Genomic DNA, 15169 nt, shown 5'->3' with positions numbered 1-15169 from the left:
ACTGACGAAATATTTTCGGACGGTATATTTTATCGATAAATCCGCGGTCACACTGCTCAGATACGAGCCAACCAATTTGGCATATATTTTTTCAAATATTTGTGGCTAACATGCAAGTGCACAGCTAGAATTATTATAGAATAGCAAAATTGCAAACCATTTTTGAGCTGAACACCGATGGATATCCAACTGGGCGCCATGCTGCACGTGTACAAGGGGGAGTGGGGTCTGCCGACAATTGATTTTGAATGTTTACGTGCTCTGGTAGGTTCAGTTGCATCACATCGCACACAGCACATTTCCATTTAATCGCTATCAATGAATCCAACTCTTGCCATTTGTATCGCAGTGTCTACTGCGGTTCACCCGCTGCCCCATGGACGTGGAAACGAATGCGAATCCGCTGCGTTCAGGAGCCGGAAAGTTGCCTTATCTTCAGATCGGCAATGACAAATTTGTGGGCTACAGTCAAATAAAGCGCGTGCTGGATCTTGAGGTGAGTGCACACCCCGACCGAACAGCAACAAAAACAAATGGGCATAAAACAATGCCGGGTGAACAAACTGTGGGATCTATTTATAAAATTTTGCGTATGGCGTATGAATGGATTTTGCATTTACTTGTGGTTCCGTATCTATCTGTCTTTCAGGGTTACCCGATTGATGCGCACTTAAACACCAAACAAAAGCATTTGTCCGCCTCATATGCCAACTGGGTGTTCACCAATCTGCATGCCTACTACCACTACTTCCTGTATGGAGAGCCGTTCAACTTTGATAAAACCACCCGTGGGCTGTATGCCAAGCGCACGCCATTCCCATTCAACTTTTACTATCCCTCCACATACCAGCGCGAGGCATGCGATGTGGTCCAGGTTATGGCCAGCTTCGATGTGAACGATAAGCTGGATAAGCACGAATCGGACTATGTAATAGCTATTTTGGTTTAAGCTTTTTGCGTTATCTTACAAATGTTGGTTCTTTCAGCTGGTTTTAAATGCCAAAAAGTGCGTTAACCTGCTCTCCCGGAAGCTGGGCCGCAAGGTGTGGTTCTTCGGCGACACCTACAGCGAATTCGACGCGATTGTGTACAGCTATTTGGCCATAATCTTTAATATAACACTGCCCAACAACCCACTGCAGAATCACATCAAAGGGTGTCAGAATCTAGTGAATTTCATCAACCGCATCACCAAAGACATCTTCCGCAACGAGGGCTTCAGCTCCATGAAACCCACAAAGACCTCGAACGGCACAGATGTAAGTGTGACGCATTCGGAGCATAAATTTCTCGAGTCTGAGTGCAGTACGAAAATCTTGGCCGGCGTCGGAGCCCTGTTGGCCATGGGCGCGTTTGCAGCATGTCGCGGTATTTACAACCAGGTGGGGGCATTCTCTTTTATTATAGCATAGATCCTAAATATTTAATCCTTTTTGTTAGTTGTGGGCCAGCTTTTTTATTTGGCTTCAGAAATTCTACAAATTTTAAAAAAATTAGTGAATGCAAAATTATCAGTTCCATTTCAAAATTTGATTTGCTTTTTACCCCCATTGCAGCTGAGAACGCGCTCCTCAACGGATTACGATGGCATAGACTACGACGTTGATGATGCGGAGGAGGGCCTAGAATAATAATGCAGCTCTCTATATTGATATATGTACATATATCCATAGAGTATATATTTATAAAGTGTATAAAGGGGAGGAAGCACAAACAAAAATGTCCAACATCAAGTGAATATATATAAGTAAACTACTATATATATATACCAATACCTATGTATATGTGAATGTTCGAATTCGTTTTTAAATTGTCTGTGTAATATAGCATTTTGAAGTCATCCCATTAGAGCGGAATAGAAAGGATTACAAACGCTGCTCTGCTGCTTTTATTGGATTGAAAAAATAAACATCTGAATGTCTAAATCGATCCTGATCGGTATAATATTTATGTAGACAGTCTTTGATCAGCGGTGGGCATTTCCCCGCTCCTACACGATGTGGTAAATTGATGCTCGAAACGCAAAAGCGAATGCTTCAAGAGGGAATGACCAAGAATTCAAAAACAAAATATATATCATGTGCATAATGCAGCACATTGATGCTCGACTAGAAACACACCGGATTTCTGACCAAGAAAAGCAAAAAATCAACGTACATATCGCGTGAATGCAATGGAAGAATTTTGTTGCTTTGGTTCTATAAATTCAAGTTAAGTCAAATGTGACTTATATTTAGCTAATGGAGAGTCCTCCCTAGCTTCGTTCCTCTAGAGAGTTTTATTATCTACTTAGGATCAGATATTATATATAAGCAAAGCAAAGCAAAAATATCCATTCAAATTCGCTTCACAACGTTTTCCGGTGTGGTTCTTGGTATTTTTTATTACACGCTAGGCTTAAACGTACATTTCGAAAAGTTCGTCAATATGATAAATAGAGATGTTAGTAGATTCTACAATGGAATTGGTAGATGATGGATGTGGAAGGGCCTCAGTGGCAGGCCACTCATGTCTTGAGTGCATCCTGTAACTTTCGCCGCGCCACACCGACGCGATCCTCCTGCTTTCGTATGTCCTCCTCGGAGATGATAACCGCATGCATTAGCGGCTGTTCTGGGTTCATGAATGCCATGGCATTCTTGGTCAGTTCGGCCTTGGTCGAGCTCTGGCCATGTACACCGGCATTGAGCATGTGCAGGGCTGTGGCCACCGACTGGAGGACTGTCTGCTCGTTGACATTTGGGCCGACAGTGCGTATGGTCTTGGGCAGTGATATATCGTCCAGCTCCTCACCATTATCGTGGCATGCACGCAGTCGCTCCAGCCTCTTCTCCCAGAACAATTGTTTGGGCTTCTCCTGGGCCCCATGCTTGGAATCGTGCTTCACCTTGCTGGGATCCTGGGTATGGTTACCAATCGGTGTCACCGGTTGCTTGAATATGGAGGCAGTCTGTCGTATGGGCGGCACCAGCGAGACATCTGTGCGTAGAGCTCGACTGTAAACGATTCCAAGAGATTATCAGTACGAAGATGTCTACAGAAGCAACAACAAAATACACCAACAGCACACAAAAAACGAAAAGTATTTAAGAGAAAGAACCATGCAGATTACTATTAAGAGAAAAACTATGGCACAGGTGGCACAGAGTTACAGCGATCAAATGCCAATTTCTTGTTTTGGTTTTTTCTTTTCGAATTCAAATTCATATTGTTCTTGCTGTAGACTTTGCGGCCTGGACAAAGGCTACGGGCTACGGAAACAAGACGAGACACTCTTGCGCATGCACGAGCTTGGAGCCAAGTACTCTCCTCCGGCCACATTCACTTGGCTCTACCTGAGTTCCATCTGTTGTTGCTGGCGCAGATTGCTGGACGATCCACCAGCAGCTGTGGAGGATGAGGTGCCTGCTGTTGTTGCCGTTGCTGCTGCTGTCACTGTCGCTGGCGATGCTGAGTATGCTGCTGTGCCGCCGCCGCCGCTGTTTGCCTGGGCCCTGGCATATTTCCGTTTTAGTGAAGCTCCAGCTCCAGCGCCACCGGCGCCAATTGGCAGAGGCATGGCACTGCAGCGGTACAGCGATATCGATGGTGAAGGCAGCTGGCGCTGCTGCAGCTTCCCGGACTGGAAATCAAAGCTTCCAATGTCAAATACCTCGCCCCCCTGCTGCTTTCCATCAACTCTTTTTCCTGTTGGACTGTTTTTGAGGACGGACACAGTTGTGGGTGTTGGTGGGGGGATGGTTGATCATGTGTGTGTTTGTGTGTATGCATAGGCGTGTGCGTGTGTGTGTTTGGTGTGGTGTGGGTGTGTATGCGGATGTAATAACAGAAAAGTAGTGAGAGTGATTAAACGTATATTCCGAGATTTACAACGTGCAGGGAGGGATCTATGTGTCCGCCTGTCTGGATATGGGGTTCAGCTTCTTTTACCTGTAGTAAAAAACATCCACTTTATTGTTGTTATTGCTGCTGATGCTGCTGCTGTTGGTGGTAGTGGCGCTACTGCTGCTGCCCGACTTTCGCCCCTCATCGCGTTGCCAGCCCTTTGGCAGGACACTGCAGTCGACGCGTTTTCTTTCAATTGTTACACTCGGATTCATCTGCATAGTTTCGCAACTAAATAATTATCAAATTCTTTGACTGCAGCGTCTGGAAAAACTATTTCGATACCACTTGCTGAGCAGTGTATTCACAGGGCTGCATAACGGTGCTCAGCCCTGGCCTGCAATCGATAACAGCTGAAGAAAGAAGAAGCGGAAATTGTAGGCGACGTAAGAAATTTCGGAATTTTCATTTAAGTTCTTGCAGGAATATGTAAGGCAAGTTCACACACCACGCCACACTCCATCGACAGTCGCCAGCACTCTGCAACAGTTGCCGCCAACACGCAAACCCCGCGGTACAGACAGCGTACTCGAAATTTCATATCTGGGACAAGTGGCAGCTGCTGCTGGGCGAGCGCTTCAAGATGTCTTCTTCGGCCATATTCGTGCTGGACGTAAAGGGCAAGGTGTTGATATCTCGCAATTACCGTGGTGACAACATCGACATGGCAGTCATAGATAAATTCATGCCGCTGCTAATGGAGCGCGAGGAGGAGGGGCTCGTCACGCCCATCCTACAGACGGCGGAGACAACGTTCGCGTACATCAAGACGAACAACCTATATATTGTGTCTACGACGCCGCGCAATAAGAACGTTAATATTGCCCTGGTCTTTGTTTTTCTGCACAAAATAGCCCAGGTTTTCGTCGAGTACTTCAAGGAGCTGGAAGAGGAGTCCATTCGCGACAACTTTGTGATCATCTATGAGCTGCTCGATGAGCTGATCGACTTTGGCTATCCACAGACCACCGACTCAAAGATACTGCAGGAGTACATAACGCAGGAGGGCCACAAACTGGAACTGCAGCCCCGCATACCTGTGGCCGTCACAAATGCCGTCTCCTGGCGATCTGAGGGCATCAAGTATCGCAAAAATGAAGTATTTCTCGATGTGATCGAGTCCGTTAACCTGCTGGCCAATGCCAATGGCAATGTGCTGCGCAGCGAGATTGTGGGAGCCATCAAAATGCGTGTCTATCTGTCGGGCATGCCTGAGCTCCGATTGGGCCTCAACGACAAGGTTCTGTTCGAGAGTACAGGACGTGGAAAATCAAAGTCCGTGGAGCTGGAGGATGTCAAGTTCCATCAGTGTGTGCGTCTGTCGCGTTTCGAAAACGATCGCACAATCTCGTTCATTCCCCCGGATGGAGAATTTGAGCTGATGTCCTATCGCCTTAACACGCATGTAAGTAGTGAAAATCTCATATATAGGCCTATGGTTTCAACTAAAACCCTCACAATAGGTCAAACCTCTGATATGGATTGAGTCCGTTATTGAGCGACACGCACACTCACGTGTGGAGTACATGATCAAGGCGAAATCTCAGTTTAAGCGCAGATCAACGGCGAATAATGTGGAAATTGTTATACCCGTGCCGGCCGATGCAGATTCCCCCAAATTCAAGACGACCATTGGCAGCTGCAAGTATGCGCCCGAACAGAATGCCATCATTTGGACGGTGAAATCGTTCCCTGGCGGCAAGGAGTATCTGATGCGAGCCCACTTTGGTTTGCCCAGTGTGGAGAGCGAGGAGAATACAGAGGGCAAGCCACCGATACAGGTGCGCTTCGAGATACCGTACTTTACCACATCGGGCATTCAGGTGCGCTATCTAAAGATCATCGAGAAGAGCGGCTACCAGGCCTTGCCCTGGGTGCGGTATATAACGCAGAACGGGGACTACCAGCTGCGCACCAATTGAGGGGCAATCCACCCACAACATCCATTCCAGCCAAGCAGCTTCAGCGAGAGACGTGTCCTTTTGTTTTCGTAGTCTTTAGATAGATAGCTTCTTCACCTTCACATTTACAGCCAGCCAACCGCCGAGTTATGCGTTGCTTTAAGTCGAAAGTATATATATATATTTGTGTATTTGTATTTTGTATTGTTTTCAGTATATGTATATTTTATGTAAATCAAAGCTAATAAATTTTAACACCTTTTCGTAACACCTACACAGGGGATGGAGTCATAATAGTAACAATTGAATTAAGTTAAGGGTTGAACCCACACAGAAAAACAAAATTTGTCTATAAAAGCTTAATCATAATAAATGCACTTTTGTTGGAGTCTCTCGGTTTTCGATTTCGTTAGATCTACAGATCAGATCTACTGCTTAAAGTCCTTCAAAGGATAGCTGTCCTTGTGCGCCTCTATATGCTCCTGGAGCTCGCGCTGCTGTTCCACCAAATGCTCGGGCATCTCGGCGTACACGCCCTCAAACATCTCCTTCCAGTTGGGTTTTAGCTTCTTCTCGGACACAGCAATCTGCTTGAGTACCTTCTTGCGCACTTCCTTGATGTATGCGGTTTCCTCCGCCTCATCGAACCAGCCCTTGTGTACCATGTAGCGCTTAAGCTTCGAGATCGGGTGCTCTACGGAGTTCCAAACCTCTATTTCCTCTGTCGACCGGTATGCTGTACTGTCGTCCGAGGTGGAATGATGTCCCACACGGTAGGCCAAGGCCTCAAACACCACCGGCTTGTTCTCACGCAGCACATACTCTCGAGCTTCTTTCATGGCATTGTATACGGCAAAGACATCGGTGCCATCCACACGGATGGTGGCAATACCATAGCCCATCGGACCACGACCAGCTATACCATCGCCTCTGTATTGCTCATGGGAGGGCGTCGATATGGCAAAGCCATTGTTGCGACTGCATTTGAGAAGATAAAAATGGATGGATGGATTATTTGGTGATCTTTTCATCCTAATCTTTCTGACCCACTCACCAGAAGAGAATGACGGGGCAACTCAGCGTTGCAGCGAAATTAAAGGCCGCATGAGCATCTCCCTCCGAAGCCGCACCCTCCCCAAAGTAGCAGACCACACAAGCATCGTTGTTCGGTCGCATCTTCATTGCATAGGCGGCACCCACAGCCTGTGGCATTTGAGTGGCTGTAAGACAGTTAATATAGATTCAAGATTGCCTGGGATCAATCAGAATTAGTGGCTTACACAGTGGACTTGAGATGGTGACAAAGTTCAGCTCTCTGGAGCCATAATGTACGGGCATTTGCTTGCCACGACCCAAATCATCTACGTTGCCATAGCACTGATCGATGAACTGATCAATGCGGAAGCCACGCCAGACCAGCACACCGGCCTCACGATATTGGCCATAGATGAGGTCTCTCATCTCCAAAGCGGCCGCACTGCCGATGTGAGAGGCTTCCTCGCCAAAATTGGTCATGTAGAACGATATGCGCCCCTGGCGCTGCGATTCATATAGGATTTTATCCATTGTATTAAGCAGCAGCATGTCGCGGAACATCTTCTCCACCACCTCGCGGCCTAGCTGGGGATCTTGCGTTTCATCGGCAATGAAACCATCGCGATCCATAACGCGGTAAATGGGTATGGGCGCATAATCCTCCGGCATATTTAGCTTCAGTTTACTTACAAACGGGGCCTTGGCTCCAGGAAAATTGGCATAATCATTTGGCGGTTCAGAGCTGTAAGTCCGCTGATGCCGCAAGGTGGATCCAACAATCTGAAGATCGAAGGAATGCAAACAAATAAAGATCGCCGATCGCTGATTGACGCATCGAAATACCAACCGCTTTGAGATTTTGCTGCCTCCCCGCTGCTGCATTCAACAGTTTGACTGATTTGCGCAGGAATGACATTCTTATTGTATTCTTATTATTATTAAATGCAACAGGTTAAAAAAACAGTTAGAATTCAGATGCGTGTGCAGGTCCAGCTGATTACGCAATAGGAGCAGTGTGACCGTCCGACCCTCAGAAATATACCGAAACATACGTCTCATTTAAAAAATATACCGTAAATATACTGACGAATTCAAGTTTTATTTTACATATTCCTCGTTATTGATCTTCTGTCGAATATTATTAGCTATATAGAACATTTAGCCATGCCCACATAATTTTATCCAATTAATGAATCTATTTTCTACTTTACCGGCTTATTCTTAATACTTGCTTTTATTGCATTTTGCGTCGAAAAGGTTTTAGCGAAATAGGTCAAACAAAAAAACGTTTTAGCAAAGGATAGTGGTTCATATTGCTCAATTTAGAGATTGTTATTGATTATTTAAACATTTTTAAAATATACCGAAAAATACAAAAAAACCGCAATTTAAAAAAGCTAGATCTAACGGGAAAAATCTAGTTTGGCAGCACTAACTGGACATGTCAGCTGTCGAGGAACCGCAATTCTGGCTGGCGATTGGAATTTTAATCAAAAACTACCATGCCTTGAATAAAAAGATATTCGAAGTGGTGATCAGCCGAGTACAAAAGCAACAAGATGAAGAACAACTATGCGATTCTACACAAGAAGAACTAGAGAGGACGCTGAGGGAGCGGCCAGAGAAACGCACGTGCAGAGGCTTTAGGATTGGCTTTAAATTACTGCCCAAGAAACTAAAGGAGAACATTCTGGCCACAGGATTTGTGGGTGAGACAAGCCGTACATTTATTTGTTGTTTTACCGATTCAAATGTATTGGTAGATTTTCAGCAACGCCACTACCGATGCCAGTTTGCCAGCGATGATTTCGAAGACTTCTCGGTGCGGCTCGACGGCGGGCAGTTGGAGGTTGACTCTCTGCAGACTGGTAGATGGCAGGAGTTTGTGCTGAAGCCCAAGCTGCTAAGCTGGTCGCAAAGTAAACCGGACGAGACCAAGGTGAAGTCTCTCGGCCTGGTTGATGTGGAGAAGTACAATGATTTGTATAAGGAGCTGAAACAGAAGCATGCCCAGCGCCTGCTGCAGTACTGGCAAACGGCACAGGAGTCCACAGATCCGTTAAAGTTCATATACGAGGACCTGGCGATAGCAGCGTACCTCATAGTCCTGTGGGGTCAGACTCAAACAGAGCCCAAGGCTTTCGCCGATCTGGGCTGTGGCAATGGTCTGCTGGTTCACATTCTTAATGCCGAGGGCTATTCCGGCTATGGCTATGATATACGCAAACGAAAGCTTTGGTCGCTCTATCCGGAGGAGACTAGCAAAAGCCTCATCGAACAGGCTGTGGAGCCGAATAGCTTTCGCTTGGCATTCCCAGAAATTGACTGGCTGATTGGTAACCATTCCGATGAACTCTCGCCCTGGCTGCCGGTTTTGGCCGGGCGCCTGAACACACACTTCTTTCTGTTGCCCTGCTGCCCGTACGAGTTGAGCGGGGCGAAGTTCCAGCGACGAAACACTAGCATAAGTGCCTATCAGGACTTCTTACATTATGTTTTTAAGGTGTCCGAGCAGTGTGGCTTCGAGACGCTTCAGGATCGCCTGAAAATACCCAGCACCAAGCGTTTGGCATTGCTGGGCCTCAAAAGGGCCTCTAAGGATACTCAAAGTATGGAGCATTTTGTGCAAGAACAGCTGCAAAAGTACAAAATAGGAGATCCAAAGGACGAGTTGATCACCATAAAGCTGCGCGAGAAGGAGGAAATCGTACGAAATTGCACAAAAGTGGATAGATTTATTATTAATGGTTTGGTGCTAAAGATCTTTCGCTTGCTGCTTGACAGTCACGAAGACAGTTGGTCCGGCCGTCTGCCGATGCGAGACATTGCTCAAACTCTGACCAAAGAAGAGCTGAGCGGCATCAAGTCAGAGTGCGGTGGCATTAAGACTTTGTTGAGGAACAAACACGAGGTCTTTCAGTTCTGTGGCGGCGATCTTATTGGCATACGTAAGCCTCAGATGACTGCTGTTCCACATCCCCGTCTGGCCATTAAGAAGCGAGACTGCTTCTTCAAGCTGCATCATCCGTTGGGATGTCCCCTGGAGGATTCTGAGTGCACCTTCATACACTAGCTAATAGAAGGAGGCTTGTGTATTATTTATATATTTATTAAGTGCCGCATATGCTCCGCGCACGTTTACTGTTCCAATAATAATGTGAAATAAATTGAAGCTTGTGTTTTATGTGTATAAATCAGTATAAATCGCTTGTCCAATGTACATCTAGGGATCCCTCTAGCGGGAGCTGTCTGAGCTGTTGCTGCGGCGTCGACGACGGATGGGGGACCGAGAGCGACGGCGCGGTGAACGATTCCGGTTACGGTTAGGGGGCGATGGCCGACGTCCGCCGCCACCACGATTATTGAATCTATTGAATTGCGGCGGGGAACGCCAGCGGTTGCCTTGCGGCCGTCGTATCGGTGGCGACGGACGACGCATGGGTGGCCGCTGTTTGGGTATGATAACGGGCGACACGGTTATCTCTTGGCCATCAACCTGGCCACCATCCATGTGCTTCATGGCACTCTCACAGTCCTCGGCGGTGCCATACTCCACGTAGGCCATGCCTCGCCCGAAATTCGGATGGTAGCGATCGGCTGGAAACTCCACGGACTTCACATCTCCAAAGCTGCTGAAGATCTCGAATACATGATCCTTGGTCACGTTGCGGGTCAGTCGACCGACATGAATGCGCACCGGCTTCGGTGTGGGTGAGCGCGAACGCGGTGTGCGCGAACGTGTGCGCTCGCGTCTCTTCGGCGGCGGAGTCCTGTCTCCCGAAGTGCGCCCACGACGCCGTGGCGACCGCGAGCGACTGACCGAGCGGGACCGCTCTCGCTTCACATTGTTACTGTCGCCTCCCACGGCGCCTTTGTCATTAGAGCCGGCACGACGAGCACGATCCCTGGACCGGCTGCGACGCTCTCGCTCCCGTTCGGGTTCCTTGCGAGCCTTGTTGCTGGGCTGTGGAGATTTTGATGTGCGACGCGGCGACCGAGACCGCGTACGCGACTTCTCTTTGTCTTTATCCTTGCTACCAGCGGCGCCACCGCCACCACCGGCTGCTCCACGACGACGGTTCTTCTCGCTACGATCCGAGTCGCTGGACGAGGACGAGGAGGTGCTCGACGAATCACTGGAACTGCTCGAGCTGGAGCGGGATCCAGTGCCAGAGCTGCTGCGCGACGAGCTGCTGTCAGATGAACTGGAATTATCATTTACATACATTTGTTTTGACACTTTTTCCAGTTAGGCCGGTTGTCAATTTGTGCAAAAATTGCGTGTCTTTTGGGATTTACCTTCTGCTGGAGTCGCTGCTAGAGGAGGCGGAACCACGGCGTTTGCGTTCGCGCTCCCTGCGCGAAGAGTTGCTGGTGGTCGTTGCCTTGCCCCCCTCCTTCTCTTTCGCGTCTTTCTCTTTGACATCCTTTTCACCCTCGCCGGCGGGACTCTGGGCACGCGCCCTAATTTTTGGCCAAGAATTGGATATGTTTCAATAAGACACCACGGCACTGGCCATTGCTACTCACATGTTTGTATTGGAATTCACTTTTAATGCACTTAAACGCGGCTGAAAATTCTAAACGAATTACTACCTTTTTTTTTTATAAATTAAATTCTTTTTTTTACCGTGCGTCAAAATGGTTGTTTTCGATTGCACGCGGTGTGACCGCGGATTTATCAGAATATACCCAAATATACCGTCTCATTTTAAAAATATACCGTAAATATACTGACGAATTCAAGTTCTGTTTTACATATTCCTCGATTTTGATATTCCGTCGAATATTATTAGCTATATAGAACATCTAGCCATGCCCACATCATTTTATCCGATTAAAGAATCTATTTTCTAAGTGACTAGTGTTTTCAACACTTGCTTTTATTGCATTTTGACTAAAACAAGGTTTAAACGAAATAGTTCAACAAAAAAACAGTCCCAATGTTGCTGGTATTTAAAGACATGATGCGCACGTCTTTGTATACCCTGTTTCGTTAATTTTATATGAAGATTAAACGTAATTTTCTCAAATTGATATGTTCTAGAAATATTCATGTATATTATTAGTATCTTGTATATATTTATGTCGATTCTGATACCTACGGAGCCTGGGATGAAAAACATTTTCTGAATTCTATAACATCCTTTCCCCTAGGGTATGAGAATTAGTGTTGCCGGTAATCATTGTTGTCAACCGGTTATTCCCCAATAAATACTCGTTTTGATATTCCGTTGAATATTAGTAGCTAGATAGAACCTTCAGCCATGCCCACATAATTTTATCCGATTAGTGAATCTATTTTCTACAAGACTGGTTTAATTTAAGTTTTCATCTTTATTGTATTGCTTATGAAATAGGGTTCAAAGAAAAACGATCAACAACAATTTCCAATAAATTATTTTATTTACATGGTAATTACACTCTAACTACACATTTGATACATATTAACTACTTTTTTATGTAATTACCAAAAGCGAAATATAGAGGGAAATGTGTTTTTTAAAATACCCCCTTGCAGCGGGTTAATCGTTCTCCGTCAAGGACTGGAAACCATTTGATATCCGATTTGAAATAACTTTCATACCTGAACGCATCATATTATATGATTGATAGATCAATTTTCTACAATTTGCTAATTTGAATTACTCACTTTTAATTGAATTTTCTTAAATAAGGGTTAAGTCAAAGTACAAAAACGTAAGTGTGTTCGGAATGAAACGTAAGTGCGTCTGGGATGTTACGTACTCAACAGATGTTTCAGGTGCCAAAACCGTTTCCGTTAATGTACGATATATTTAAACCTGTGGAAAAGGGTACCCAACCACATGAAAAGTAAGTTTATATGGATATATTATAAGTGGTGTATATATTAAAAGTATACTATAATTATAATTATATATGAGAAATTATAATTATAGCATACTAGAAAAAAACCCTGAAAAGTATTAAATTTGAAGGTGTGTGAGCTAGACATGGTGGCAAGGAATTCAGTGTGACCTAAAGGGGAAACATGTACGTTTAAAAAATTGTTGCCACGGCTCCTGAATAAAGAGGTTGTCGGCTCCACCCTTGGCTAGGTGGAGCATGCGCCTGCTGCCTTACAATGGTGGAGGTTTGTCTGCAGGAGTGTCAGCGACATTCCTGAGCTTCAGCGCCGCCCAGGAAGTCGGTCGACACCACTGATGCTACGTCCGATATCGTAGTTTTAGCCTCCATGCTCGATGTCTCCTTATGAGTCGGATTTTTTTGTAGCCCTCCTTAACGCTGAAAAGCCCCACTGACCCCTCTCTCAGGACGAGGATGAATTGGCGCCTCCGTCCATTGCTCTCCTCTACCTTGGCCACCTTCCAATCGGAGGTAGGAAGGTGGGGGTTGCAGACCTGCAAAATCCGGAGAATCTTTTCCGGCTATGCAGGCTTCGCCGAGACCCACGCTCTGGCCCTTGGTTTGCTTGGGATGTCTTCCCATTTAACTGCCTCCAGCATGTCTCCTGGGTGGTATATAAAGCCGAGAGCACCTTGGCAGGTGATGGCTATCACTTTGCCTTGGAGCCACCCGGCGTCCTCACATTTGGGCGGTGGTTCTTCATTATCCTCCAACTCCGCCCCTGTCTAGGACTCCAATGAAGGTCTTTCCTCTCGCCACCTCGGCAAACGAGCGGTTGCTTTGGGGTTTCGTCCTCTTGGCCTGTTGGACCTTGGACTTGCGTGGTGGCCTTGGCTGCTCTGGCTGACTGGTAGTCTGGCAGAACCATTTTGGCCCTTCGCCTCGATTCAATGCCTTGGGAAGACGCCAGGTCATCGTTGCCCAGGATGAAGGCCGCAGGTCTCCTGTTCTGAAACTGGTCCTCTCTTTCGAGGCAGAAGCTCCACCTGGTGGGGTTTTCAAGGGTTCCCTGGACTCAAGGCGTTTACACTTCGGTAACCGGGTCGCCCCCCGACGTGGATTGGCCCGATTGGCTTTTCGGACCCTTCCTCTCACTTGCTGCCTCGAGACGGTATACCGACTTAATCTCCTTCCCCGTTGTTTTGGCCCCCCTTCCCCACTTTATGAGGAGTACTGAGCTCCTTTGCGGTGTTTTTGATGTTTATGTTTGAACTTGGCATTGTTGGTCCCACGAGTAGGCGGGAAGCGGTTAGTCACCCGGGGCAATGGAAGTTACTTCAAATATGTAATACAGCCCTGTGAGAGCCGTTTAAAAGAAGGCGCGTACTTCTGGTTATTACGTAAACAGATTTCAATCCAAATAGAATCAGTTACACACTTTTCCATTTCCATCTCCCTTGTACTTTAATAGTAATTTCGTAAATTTCAAACTAAAAGATACCAAATTCAATTATATTGGTACAGATAAAGCAGAAATTCAATAAATAAATGGTGTGTTTAGTTATAGAGATTTTAAAACCAACCAACAGAGGGTTTAGTAATTTTATGATTTCAAATTCCCTTAGACTGTTTTAAGGATACATACAAGTACATAAATATATTATGGTAACATTCAGTTACGTACCCTAAGCAACTCCAATATGAATTGCCAAAAGCCCATTGGCCATAAGGTCGTCACAGCCCATTGACTTCCATTGAGCAACCGGTAAACGGCACCGGCTGCTGTTGCTGTTGCTGCTCTGCGTGGGCTATCCATTTTAGGATCATTTTCCGATGAATTAATTTAATTTGGTCGCTGTGTAACCATATATTGGTTACATTTAAGGACTTGCGCACATTGCTGTCATTCTTAATGCGAATATTATTTGAGGCCCAAACAATCTGGTTGTGGGACAGCATTTTCCCACCAGTTCCCGCGATCTCTCTCTCTCTGTGTATGTGAGTGTGTGTGTGTTTGTGTCAGTGCATTTCCTTGGTATGTTTTCTATTCATTCCAACACTTAAACTGACATTAGCCGCCAGCTTGAGGTAGAACGCTTCTTCTAATGCACAAATAATTGCAGAAGATGCTTCTGCTGCTGCAGTTGTCGTTGTCGTTGTCGTTGCTGTTGCTGTTGCAGTGTCAGGTAGCAGCCGACAGTTCTGTGCGGCTCTTTCAGCTGATTGCTCAATCTCAATGAAATATGATTAAATAAATAATTGTTGCTTTAATTCAGTTTTGCTCCTCACAAAATAGTTGGGGGTCTGTCTTCTCCAGGTGGTAATGGAGCCGCCATGCTGTTAACGGGACTTTGGTTTGCCATTCTCATACTTCCGATATGCAATAACTGTGATTCCCTTACATACATACATACATATACATATATTAGGATGGGGCTTTGCATTGATGTCAAATAAGTATTTTTAAATTTATTTATTTTTCGAATGACCATAGCTAGTAAATACTATATGTACAAACA

At 45.9% G+C, this 15169-nt stretch overlaps 6 protein-coding genes across 10 annotated transcripts; 3 read left to right on the top strand and 3 right to left on the bottom strand.

Moving 5' to 3' along the window:
* Nucleotides 1-56: 56 nt before the first annotated feature.
* On the top strand, nt 57-1929 carry LOC108155463 (metaxin-1 homolog). 2 transcript variants are annotated; one of them, XM_017286283.2, is made up of 5 exons: nt 57-264; nt 350-496; nt 650-928; nt 987-1382; nt 1441-1541. In XM_017286283.2, the coding sequence occupies exons 1-5, from the start codon at nt 178-180 to the stop codon at nt 1486-1488; spliced, it is 957 nt and encodes a 318-aa protein (XP_017141772.1). In that variant the 5' UTR covers nt 57-177; the 3' UTR covers nt 1489-1541. The 2 variants fall into 2 exon arrangements, with proteins under 2 accessions (XP_017141772.1, XP_017141771.1); XM_017286282.2 differs by lacking the exon at nt 1441-1541 and adding an exon at nt 1557-1929 and having other exon boundaries at nt 60-264.
* Nucleotides 1930-2074: 145 nt separating this feature from the next.
* Nucleotides 2075-4197, bottom strand: LOC108155461 (methyl-CpG-binding domain protein 2). 2 transcript variants are annotated; one of them, XM_017286280.2, is made up of 3 exons: nt 3931-4197; nt 3336-3695; nt 2075-2996 (listed from the first exon to the last, which is right to left on the bottom strand). In XM_017286280.2, the coding sequence occupies exons 1-3, from the start codon at nt 4104-4106 to the stop codon at nt 2507-2509; spliced, it is 1026 nt and encodes a 341-aa protein (XP_017141769.1). In that variant the 5' UTR covers nt 4107-4197; the 3' UTR covers nt 2075-2506. The 2 variants fall into 2 exon arrangements, with proteins under 2 accessions (XP_017141769.1, XP_017141770.1); XM_017286281.2 differs by lacking the exon at nt 3336-3695.
* A 38-nt stretch (nt 4198-4235) lies between these two features.
* On the top strand, nt 4236-6060 carry LOC108155460 (AP-1 complex subunit mu-1). Its single transcript, XM_017286279.2, has 2 exons — nt 4236-5290; nt 5349-6060. The coding sequence occupies exons 1-2, from the start codon at nt 4469-4471 to the stop codon at nt 5805-5807; spliced, it is 1281 nt and encodes a 426-aa protein (XP_017141768.1). The 5' UTR covers nt 4236-4468; the 3' UTR covers nt 5808-6060.
* Nucleotides 5475-7820, bottom strand: LOC108155459 (2-oxoisovalerate dehydrogenase subunit alpha, mitochondrial). The gene is made up of 4 exons (XM_017286278.2): nt 7669-7820; nt 7067-7601; nt 6841-7006; nt 5475-6764 (listed from the first exon to the last, which is right to left on the bottom strand). The coding sequence occupies exons 1-4, from the start codon at nt 7735-7737 to the stop codon at nt 6215-6217; spliced, it is 1320 nt and encodes a 439-aa protein (XP_017141767.1). The 5' UTR covers nt 7738-7820; the 3' UTR covers nt 5475-6214.
* A 409-nt stretch (nt 7821-8229) lies between these two features.
* LOC108156917 (probable tRNA (uracil-O(2)-)-methyltransferase) lies at nt 8230-10025 on the top strand. The gene is made up of 2 exons (XM_017288664.2): nt 8230-8530; nt 8585-10025. The coding sequence occupies exons 1-2, from the start codon at nt 8263-8265 to the stop codon at nt 9892-9894; spliced, it is 1578 nt and encodes a 525-aa protein (XP_017144153.1). The 5' UTR covers nt 8230-8262; the 3' UTR covers nt 9895-10025.
* LOC108156918 (RNA-binding protein with serine-rich domain 1-B) lies at nt 9915-11500 on the bottom strand. Of its 3 annotated transcripts, XM_017288665.2 has the most exons (4): nt 11452-11500; nt 11352-11392; nt 11121-11285; nt 9915-11026 (listed from the first exon to the last, which is right to left on the bottom strand). In XM_017288665.2, coding segments are annotated over exons 2-4 (1137 nt in total). In that variant the 5' UTR covers nt 11354-11392; nt 11452-11500; the 3' UTR covers nt 9915-10056. The 3 variants fall into 3 exon arrangements, with proteins under 3 accessions (XP_017144154.1, XP_017144155.1, XP_017144157.1); XM_017288666.2 differs by having other exon boundaries at nt 9915-11014; nt 11352-11488; XM_017288668.2 differs by having other exon boundaries at nt 9915-11011; nt 11352-11488.
* Between the last annotated feature and the right edge of the window lie 3669 nt (nt 11501-15169).

The sequence above is a fragment of the Drosophila miranda genome, chromosome 2 (genome assembly GCF_003369915.1).
Source record: "Drosophila miranda strain MSH22 chromosome 2, D.miranda_PacBio2.1, whole genome shotgun sequence".
Taxonomy (NCBI): Eukaryota; Metazoa; Arthropoda; class Insecta; order Diptera; family Drosophilidae; genus Drosophila; species Drosophila miranda.
The sequence above is the reverse complement of the archived record's forward strand: the minus strand, read 5'-3'. Positions and strand labels throughout refer to the sequence as shown.

Excerpts from the sequence above, each read along its gene's own strand:
- LOC108155459 (XM_017286278.2), bottom strand. The coding sequence starts at position 7,737 with ATGTCATTCCTGCGCAAATCAGTCAAACTGTTGAATGCAGCAGCGGGG. Across the intron at positions 7,602-7,668 it reads GGCAGCAAAATCTCAAAGCG|ATTGTTGGATCCACCTTGCG; the intron begins GTTGGTATTTCG and ends TTCGATCTTCAG. Across the intron at positions 7,007-7,066 it reads CACCATCTCAAGTCCACTGT|CCACTCAAATGCCACAGGCT; the intron begins GTAAGCCACTAA and ends ACTGTCTTACAG.
- LOC108156917 (XM_017288664.2), top strand. The coding sequence starts at position 8,263 with ATGTCAGCTGTCGAGGAACCGCAATTCTGGCTGGCGATTGGAATTTTA. Across the intron at positions 8,531-8,584 it reads TCTGGCCACAGGATTTGTGG|ATTTTCAGCAACGCCACTAC; the intron begins GTGAGACAAGCC and ends ATGTATTGGTAG.
- LOC108156918 (XM_017288665.2), bottom strand. Across the intron at positions 11,027-11,120 it reads AGCAGCGACTCCAGCAGAAG|TTCATCTGACAGCAGCTCGT; the intron begins GTAAATCCCAAA and ends TGATAATTCCAG.
- LOC108155463 (XM_017286282.2), top strand. The coding sequence starts at position 178 with ATGGATATCCAACTGGGCGCCATGCTGCACGTGTACAAGGGGGAGTGG. Across the intron at positions 929-986 it reads ATAAGCACGAATCGGACTAT|CTGGTTTTAAATGCCAAAAA; the intron begins GTAATAGCTATT and ends TGGTTCTTTCAG. Across the intron at positions 1,383-1,556 it reads GTCGCGGTATTTACAACCAG|CTGAGAACGCGCTCCTCAAC; the intron begins GTGGGGGCATTC and ends CCCCCATTGCAG.
- LOC108155460 (XM_017286279.2), top strand. The coding sequence starts at position 4,469 with ATGTCTTCTTCGGCCATATTCGTGCTGGACGTAAAGGGCAAGGTGTTG. Across the intron at positions 5,291-5,348 it reads CCTATCGCCTTAACACGCAT|GTCAAACCTCTGATATGGAT; the intron begins GTAAGTAGTGAA and ends CCCTCACAATAG.
- LOC108155461 (XM_017286280.2), bottom strand. The coding sequence starts at position 4,106 with ATGCAGATGAATCCGAGTGTAACAATTGAAAGAAAACGCGTCGACTGC. Across the intron at positions 3,696-3,930 it reads GTGGATGTTTTTTACTACAG|TCCAACAGGAAAAAGAGTTG; the intron begins GTAAAAGAAGCT and ends CCTCAAAAACAG. Across the intron at positions 2,997-3,335 it reads CAACAACAGATGGAACTCAG|TCGAGCTCTACGCACAGATG; the intron begins GTAGAGCCAAGT and ends AATCGTTTACAG.